Source organism: Papaver somniferum, chromosome 1 (assembly GCF_003573695.1).
Source record: "Papaver somniferum cultivar HN1 chromosome 1, ASM357369v1, whole genome shotgun sequence".
In the NCBI taxonomy this organism is placed as follows: Eukaryota; Viridiplantae; Streptophyta; class Magnoliopsida; order Ranunculales; family Papaveraceae; genus Papaver; species Papaver somniferum.
In genome coordinates, this window is record NC_039358.1 from 133,178,720 (window position 1) to 133,188,527 (window position 9,808).

At 36.9% G+C, this 9,808-nt stretch overlaps 1 protein-coding gene across 2 annotated transcripts; it reads right to left on the minus strand.

Annotated features, from left to right (window-relative positions):
• Positions 1-330: 330 nt before the first annotated feature.
• LOC113301282 (phosphatidylinositol/phosphatidylcholine transfer protein SFH13-like) lies at positions 331-5,823 on the minus strand. 2 transcript variants are annotated; one of them, XM_026550055.1, is made up of 15 exons: positions 5,514-5,823; positions 4,935-4,997; positions 4,492-4,795; positions 4,189-4,288; positions 3,738-4,004; positions 3,521-3,598; positions 3,151-3,252; positions 3,010-3,059; positions 2,826-2,925; positions 2,603-2,701; positions 2,404-2,517; positions 1,753-1,912; positions 1,238-1,611; positions 1,083-1,157; positions 331-848 (listed from the first exon to the last, which is right to left on the minus strand). In XM_026550055.1, exons 2-15 carry the CDS (start codon positions 4,939-4,941, stop codon positions 825-827), a joined length of 1,854 nt encoding a protein of 617 aa, XP_026405840.1. In that variant the 5' UTR covers positions 4,942-4,997; positions 5,514-5,823; the 3' UTR covers positions 331-824. The 2 variants fall into 2 exon arrangements, with proteins under 2 accessions (XP_026405840.1, XP_026405836.1); XM_026550051.1 differs by having other exon boundaries at positions 4,935-5,058.
• Between the last annotated feature and the right edge of the window lie 3,985 nt (positions 5,824-9,808).

Below are 9,808 nucleotides of genomic sequence, written 5' to 3' on the forward strand. Positions count from 1 at the left end.
ACATGGTTCAAATTTCACAGTAACAATGAACATTGAGGCACTTCTTGGTTTCGAACATTTTTGAAGTCCTTCACTGAGACTATACCCGTAGTATTTCCTAAGCTAAGGGGATTTAAACAATTAATCTCTACAGCTTAAATTCTAATTTCATGGAAACACCTTTTGATGATGATACGTAGTGAAGCCCGGGAACAACCTTGAGAACAACTCAAAAGAATGACATGGTTGCCTTGTAACGGATTCAGGGTTATTCCTATTTCACTAAGGAACCATATTCATGGGGAGAGAGAATTAAATTGCACTGGACATTTTGTTCAAACAATAAAAACATTCAGAACTGCAATTTTCCAATTGATAAACCTGCCGGGACTAGAAGCTACAAAACAAATCAAATTACCCAACCCAACCCCGGGAACATTAATCATCTAAAACACTAATCACTGCTCCCACTCTCACCTACAACAAAGATCTGTATATATTTTACATAATCATTTGGTTTATGTTGAGTTGTTTTTTTAAGACAAATTTTGTTTTCTTCTGCAAGAACATCTGTTGTGGTCGAACAGTTCCATCTCTTGGTTGGTTAAACAGATGTATTAGACAGAAACAAAATAGTATTCACATTGAATGTTGGGACACTAGAGTTAAACAATTAGACCGACGAGCCCTAGCTCACTCTTTGTCTGTTAAAATAGACCAACATGTTTTCTGCTGCTCCCCCTTTCTTACTTGATCCACTGCTAAGATTATAGCTCCTAGATTTTCTGGTGTGTTGAAACACTATCTGTAGTAGCACATCACTTGCCATTGTCACCTTCAAAATCTCAACAGAATAACTTTCTTCTTTGCTGCAGCAAGAAAAACAGTTTGAAAGACTATTAATACTGTGACGAATCAGATACAGGTCGTTCAGAGTACTAAGAGTGAACAAAAGTTTGGTAAGCATGTTTGGTAAGCATCTAATAGTACAGTAAAAATGCAATGTACCCATAGAAAATCCCCTAAAAACTCCATGAATGGGAAACAGGAACACGTAACACGAGAAACCAAGAGACAACGCTAGTCTATCTAAATCAACTTACACGAAAATTAGATTCTCTTAAATTCTCCAAGAACTCTGTAATCTCCAGCTGCTTCACCACTGTAGCATGCAATTCCTAAAAAGCAAGGAAGATGTCATGAATAAAGTAGATGCATGGAAAGGGTAAGAGCTCCACATATATGTCTAAAGGCTTACTCTCTTTGTCTTCTCAAGGTCAAACTCCACAGATTTGATCCGATCCAAAGAGTCCATAAGAATTTGATCCTTCTCTGGAGGGATCTCCGCAGGCTTCGTGTTAAGCTCTTCGTATATCGTTTCAAGCCTCTTCAGACGCTGCAAACATGGAAGTAGGGGATGTTCTTCCTTTATAACTTCTGCTGTAGCAGGTGGTCGGTTATCTGGACTGGGTTTTGGTTTGCTAGAGGGATTGACATTTTCCAGATGCCGCAGTCCAGATCCACAGCGTATAACATGGAAGATGGTGAGTAGCTTGGACACAAAACCCATCAACAGACGCACAAAACTACGGAAGCTTTTCGATTCATCTTTTCCGTCCTTTGTGGCTAAGGCTGTAGGAAAAGTACATTGATTAGCTATAGTTCTTCAATTCTCTCTTCTTAATAGTATCATCAAGCCTACAACAGATTTTGGCTTCATTTTTGCCTCCAAGCATAGATATTCAAGTACCACCCTTGAAATGAACTACATACCTCTAGCATCTGATGCTTCGTCCAAACGGTTCCCTTGACCAGTAACTCCATCTGATCGACTGCCTGAACTCCGGTCTCCTTGGTTACAATCTACAGCTTTATCAACCATAACAAAATGGTCATCGCAGCTGTAGTATGCAGGTGTATCCGATGCCTTCACCTGGGCACAGTTACTATTATTAAGCAATTGGTAATACAGAGCTGACATCTGTAGATGCAAATTCAGGTGTTTTTTATTCACAAACCATACAGTTTATTATCATTTCTAAGTCCTCCCTTCCAACTCAAAATCAACCATACTACACACTACTAAGCTGGACATCTTTACCAAGAAACAAGCATTGCATAACCCTCTTTGCTTTACTTTGAAGTATCAAGACAGTAACAAATAGAATCAGGAAGGGAAAAAAATTGTTTATTCATTTGCCTTAAACAGATCATGGTGAATTTACAGATAGATTAACCAGTTACTGTTACATTTCTAACGTGTTAAACATAATCACGCAAGGAAAATTAATGCCCTCTAGTTCACCTAATACATGATGAGTCAAATCTAATACTAAACACTGTGATGGAGGAAGCCATTACTATTATTATTGGCATCTTTAAATGTGACACACAATCAAATATTTAAACAGTTGAGAAACTCACTTCTTCATGAACTGGAGCCAATCTCGTAAAACCAAAATTCCTGGGTCCAAGAGGAGAGCAGGGATCATCAACATCTGATCCTGATTCAGCAGTTGATGTATCACTAGTTCTTCCCTGTAACGAACAACGAACATAAGACCAAGAGAAATAAGAATAACTGACTACAGCTTGGCATAAAAAAGGAAGTCAGAAAGCTTGCCTTCAATGATACCATTTTAATGTGAGAATTCACTTTATGTTCCTCATCAAATATTCGTGTAACTTGTCTTACAAAAGTTCCATCTGTGTTATGTACAATCTACAGAAGGTAGGTAAAGTTCAGTCAGAAAGTTTTTTCCTGTTGACCTACATGATTCAATCTACTCCACAGTATTATATTCCCTAATCAGTTAGAAAAACCTTCAAACACACAGTAAAGTTACCTTCATTATCTCATGATCATTCCATGGTCCTTTATTAGACCTGAGGCACCCTCCTTCAGCCGAACATGTACAAGAACCACCCAAGAACTCAGGTAATTGGCTGAAAGAATATAACATCAGATCACATGCAGCCTAGATAAAGTAATTGCGAAATAGTAATATTCGAACAGAGAAATATACAGACCTCAAATCAATGACTTCCAGCAGTTTACCAAGCGACTTTGGTTCCAACACCTGCAATTTCAAAAATTGAAGGTCGCTCATAACTAGAGAAATACAAGGACCAATAAAATTACACAACTTCCATGAATTATGAGAGACTTACTTGTATCTTTGAAATAGTTTTTGGGTCAAGAAACTTCTTTGCGGTGCCATAGAGCATCTTGAAGCCAGAACCAGCATTGACGATGAACATTCTATGTAAGGTCTGCATACAAGACAAGTATAGACTTATTTTAATAGGCCTAATCTTGTGAGCGAAAAATTTAGGGATGGTAGAACATCAGGAGAAGCTGTATTACAGGTTCAATTAGTCATGTCATGTTGATTTGTCGTATTTTGGTTTTGTAGTGACTAGTGAGTTCCCTGTTGAGTTTCTCTCTTTTTTTGTAATGTTGTTTGGTGTTCAGTAAGTGATTTTTTATCAAGCAAAAACAAATTTTGTGAGATAATTAACTCCGTAATAAGCCAAGTACCTCAGGAAAATAGTTGCCATCTATCTTCGCCATACCGGCCAAGAGATCTGCTGCAGTTCTGCTGAAATTCTTTATGCCCTGCTTCCCAAAAGGTGAATACCAGTTAAGGTTTTTACATTCGCAAAATGTACTCATCATCTTCAGAAGTAAGATGGGAAAAAAAAGAAACCAGTTGCCTGGTTGGGGAAGGAGGGTGGCTGGCAACAAAAACACATACCAGCCCTTGCACATCCAAGATAGTTGTTGTTGAACCGATGTGTCTCTTTGCTGCAATCGAACATGCAGGAAATTTCTCTCGCAGAGCCTTCTCAAACTCTTGTACATGGTACTTTAAATATCGCTCAACTGTGGTAATACGCATTAGCTTACCTGGGTGAGCTCTCCCAAGCCTCTCGATATAGACTGGTCTTCCTTCTTTATCAACACCATGATAACCTTGAGGGTAGTATTGCAAAACTTCTTCCAGTTCTTCGAATTGGAAGTCCTTCACAGAGATTCGATTTTTCATTAGTTAAAAGAGCAAAGGGTATCAGAAAAAATAAAGCATGACCAGAACTAATGGAACCTCGTTGAAGTTCTAGACCAGTCATAACGATAGATAAACTAGCTCTAAACATCTAGGTATGGTTCAAGTATAGCATATATAAGACCCAGGTAAAAATCTTCACCTCTAGTATGGTGTCTGTCCCGTATTCTTTTCTCCATTGAAGCATTTCCTCCCACATTTCAATTGTTTTTTCAATATTCAAGTCTCTGGCTCTCAAAAACCTGTATGAGCAGAATCAAATGTTGGAGGAGCACACAAAGCAATGAAATGAAATAGAAGTCAAATCTAATTCCACTGAGAGAAAAGCAAGGAAAATCAATTGCTTCCATATTTCCCATTTCCCCCTAATTCTATAAAAATCATGTACTAAAAGAAGTTTGTAAATCAAATAAACATACAAGAGTGTAATGATAGAGAAATTTACCTCAACAATGTATGATAATCATCGTGCCGAGGTGGTAATGAACCACGGGCAAAAAGTTTCTGGCGCAATTCACGCACCACACTCTCCTCCTTTGCATCTCTTATATCCTCTATGGAAACTGAGGGAACTCTATAATCAATTTTCCTTTTCCCTCTCTTTTTAAGAGAGTGTGTGAACTTGCTTGAAGCATTTATCGCCTTCTTTCTTAAAGCTCCCATTTTAGTCCGTCGTCTTTCATCTTCCGAGTTCTCTACATCTGACCTCCGTTCTTTTATTTCATCGTGTATGCTCAGTCCTTCCAGGCCTTCAACATAACACAATAGAGTAAGTTTCGAAGCAGATCAAACATGAGACATCACTACTCTGCTGACTACTACATCTCATACTGAGTTTGATTCCATCTGCTCTTGACTTGAAACTAACAGATATGAATCTCAGCTTACCTGACATTATTTCGTCCGAGGTTGAAACAAGAAATTCAGGCCTTGGGCTTTAAAGAACTAACTCTGTTCACCAAAACGCATTGTCATTAAGATGCATGACGATGATCAACAGCAGCAGCTAAGCCTACAAAACAGAGGTTATTATAATTTTTGAAAATCCCAGTTCTCACTTTCTTCTCTACTTTCCCTTCTTCCTCGGAAAGTATTTAATTTAAGCAACAAAAAAAAGTGATATTTGATCAAATCAGATACTAAAAATGGTAGAATTTGAGCTGAAATACAGAGTAAAAAACGGACCTTTTTCTTTCAAAAATCAAAAAAGGAGAAAAAAATCTACGAAACAGAGATCGCTCTCCCTAATAAGCCCCGTTTTCAACAACATTAAATTAGAAACCGTCTAAATTCAATTTTTCTTAATCTCTACTAATACTCTGTCTGATTTCTGAAACTGAAAATACATTGAATTCGTTTCTAGGAAGAAAATTAATCGACAAATTTAGAGATAAATATTGATTCCGTAAGTTCAGCGAAAACGCAAAACACGAGATCTTATTCTAAAGAGTATGACATGTACATTACCTTAAAAAGAAACCCTAATTTGAGAGAGCTGAAATTCGGAACCTCGTTGAGGAATATTGAAAAGAAGAAAAAAAAAATGTGTTGTTTGTTTGATCGTGAGCTGCAAAAATAAAAATAATCAAATTATCCGAAATCAAAATCTCGAAAGGTTTTAGATTTTTTTGAAGAGCTGTGGAGGGAGATCTCTAAAATCTAAGATAATAATAATAAATCTCTGAAAATGAGGAAGAGAAAAATTCGAAGGTTCGGGCGCTAGTTTGGTGATTATTTTGCTTTTCTTTTGTTTGTTTTCCTCTCTTTTTTTTCTTGTTGTGGTTTGCCTGTGCTGCCAGCCACCTTTACTCTCTACTTAATATACCTACGTGTCATTTCACTTCTTTTTACAAAATTCGGGCCGACGGTCAAAAACTCGGCGAGTAAAACTTACTTACAATAATTACGTTTCATTTCCATTTGATTTGAATGTTGCGTAAAAAACATAGAAAGATACAAGAACCATGGCAAGAACATGGGCCTTTACGTGTAGGTCATGCACACTTAATTAGCTAGCACCGTTACAGCCCCCACTAGTGTGAGATGTAGGGCTAACCGTATCTTTTGCTAGCATCTAAATAGAAATGGGTCTACCCAAATTTTAACTTCCCAACCAAAACAGAAGAAGAAGTGTGAAATCAGTTACGCGCTAAGAAAAATAATTTCGCCAGTCATTTTCTGCTCATCGACATATATTTTTGAAAGAAAGAATTGATAGATTTTTTACCCGCTAAATTAATGAATTACAAGTTCAAAACTTAATTAACCAGCATGCAGTAATGAGTTAGGTACGAATATGTTCATTGATCAATCATCATCATCGGCAGCAGCTATCTTTAGTGAGAAGTCGGTGTCGAAGAGCTACATGCTAAATTGTTAAGCGGCAGACAAGCGCGCTTATAGATACAATTCCTTCTTCCTCCTACATCTATCTATATGTATGTATGCCTAGTTGCATGCTCCTGCAATCCTGCATGTCACGCAACATCGTTATCATGAGCAGATCAGATCTGATCTGATCATGATCTTTCCCTATCTGAAACACCAGGTTGAGTAGTCTGTAAACATTTATAGTTTTGGGATTGGGAATTTGATGTCTCGTCGACCTACTGTATTAATTAGTTACTGACGACGACGACTGTTTAGAAACATTCGGTCGAGGTTGGTTTATTAATTACTACTCGTACACGACAAAACAAGAGATCGTTAATTACCTCCCAGCACTCGTGAAAGGCAAACACCCACTTTTCTGAAATTAAGTTATTTATTTTTCTCGATGAGAGAAATCATGATTCAGAGAGACAAGTTTTCCCCGTGATTCTCTGGTCTTACTGACAAGATTCATGCTTTACTCGGGCGTTACACACCGCACAGTCCACACTCTACTCTACGATTAAAGCAAAAATATAATTTGTTTATTCTTTCCCTCTGCTGCAACTACAAGTATTTAATTCTGTTTTTTTACTTCCCTGTACGGTTATTTCATTCTTTTATCATTCGTTGGGAGAGGTAGCAGTAGCATTGATGAATCAGTGACTGGTCACTCAGTTCGCTCGCATACAAAAATGGCAATCCCGTTGATTTAAGGTCAACTCAACTTATAATTGGAACTAGTTTGTTCGCGGAAAAATACTTGATGGGGGTTTTCAGATGGGGTATGGGGGACAAATCATGTCTTGACGCGTGTCTTTGTTATAAATTGATTCCATCAAATTTTGTTTCCAAATATATAAAAGAAGTATATATTTGGTGAAAATATTGGTTATCTTAATTGGTGATATTTTATCCTTTATATTTTTTGTAGCAGAATTTGTTAAAATAATCAATTGGAAAAACACATGTCAAGACATGATTTGTCCCCCATGCCCCTATCATAAAACGCCCCCATCAAAAATTTACTCTTTGTTCGCAACGATTGCGCATTCAATTTAATAGATGGGACAGATGGGATTCTGGAGATAGGGGGTGCTTGGCCGTATTGGAATTAGTTTGTCCGCATTAATGCCATGGGTTGTATTATGAGCCGACCTATGTAGTCGATCTCAGCCGAGATCTCAACGATTATTCCGGTTTTGTCCAAAGAAAAGCCGATGTCGACAATCTCTCTGAAACCAGTTATCACCGAGAAAACCTCCGGAATCGTTCCACCTTGGCTGAAATTTCGTGTTTTTTTTTCTTTAACTGTTTTATCGATTCAGAAGCTTTTTAATTTTCATCGGCTGCATGAATCCCTTTTCTTTTATTATTAAAACTCAAATAGTGAAGAGTTTTACCGTACCGAAAAATTCGAAGGAATCAAAATTCTAAGAAATCAAAAAAACAAACAACAAAAAGATAACAATCGATAAATCAATTTAATTACAAAACATGATCGACCCATCATAACATAATCAAAACACTAAATTTGTATAGACTCATATGAATTACAGTATCATTTAGCATTCAAAAAAAATAAAAAATAAAAAAACTCTAATTTGTATATATACATAGCAGAAATTTCTTAAAATACTCAACTCAACTAGTACATCCACATTTATGAGACCGAAATCAACAAGTACATCCACATAATTCAAAGAAGAAACAATTCAAAGAAGAAACACTCGGTGCAAGAGAGTTTGAGTATGAGAGAAAGAGACTTGATTCTCCGTGGTAAAAAAACGAAGAAGAGAGTAATAGTATATTCCCCTGAAGGGTGTACAGGTGGTGCGTTGCATGAGAGTTGAGCGCCCAAGCTTTGCACATGTTAGTACAAAAATCTATGTTGTTCTATATATGCAAATATTCTTCTATACAAATATTACGAGTAAAATGTTAACTCCGGAATTTCGCCCGGTCATCTCGGCGAGATGGTTTTGTCTCGGTATCTTGGGCCCAGGTGAGGCAGTCCGAGATACGGAATTAATCACATTGGAGCCGACCCATATGTGCATCCATTGACATTGATACATAATTAACCACATTGGATCCGACCCATATGTGCATCCATTGACATTGATCTAAAAGGAACATTATAACCTTCTTACAATCATTAAGGTTTCTTTATCTGTGAGTATGATGAGTCTTTATTATCTGTGAGCATGTTGGTATGTAATTGAATGAGTATGTTCTGTGATATATATTGTGTGGTTTCCCTGCGAGGAGTGTCGGTGAATTCCCACGGCTCCTTGCTAAATTGATGTAGGGCGGGTCAGCCGCTTAAATATTATTTTATGTAAGCCGGGTCAGTCGGTTGAATATTATTTTATTTAATTTATTGTCTTAAGATAGTATGGCGGATGTTCTTCCGTCTCAATAATACTTAGTAGGGTGGAAACAACTCGTATATATATTATGCTGATTGTAAAACCTTCGAGACTTATGATGGTAGTTTCCGGAATCATGTTTCATATGGGCATTCCGTGTGGATGGCGTTATTATTAGAGTCTGAGTTATTTTGTTGTCGTCTTCTCCAATGAGTTTGACGAGGTGTGAGTGACATATTTTTTGGTTATTCTGGTGTCACTTTTGTGGATCTCTGGTGGTGGTCTTTCACGGATATTACTATTATGGTAAGTAATATCTGAGAGGGTGGGGTTAGAATGACTTTCTTTCATAAATGTCATATTTTCGATGTAATGTTGAGTATTGGTGTAAAAGGTGTTATCTGTTTTCTATTTTTTTATAGATAACAAGAAAATTTTATTTAGATATTGGCAGGCTCAATATGCCTGCCTAAGAAAGTTTGTAAACAACTTAAAGTATTATAAGAGACATTAATAGAATCTTTCTCTCTTCTCACTTTTTTGGCAATAACATCTGCCAGATTATTGTTGTCTCTTTTAACATGAGTAAACTGACAACTAATAAAGAAGTTCATAAGAAGCTGGATATCTCTGACAAGCTTCCTATTTCCCACCTAACAAAAGAATTATTCAACTGAACAGAGTTAACTACATTTTTTGCATCTGTTATCACATTAATATTGTTTATCCCTAAAGTTTTCATCCAGCTAAGTGCTTCCAATATAGCCATACACTCTCCAGCTTCTGCATCCGTCACTTTATCTGCATAGGAGCCTTTGAATCCTTTGGTTTCACCTGCACCAGAGAAGAGCACCATTCCAGTGACACAATTGTTAGTACAATGATCAAAAGAAGCATCAACATATATTGTGCATGTTGAATTGTTGGAATGCAGATATCTAAAGATGAAGTAACATTTAATGCATTATTCTTATTTATAACTTGAGTGCAACTCATGCTACTGAAACTGGCTAACTGGTA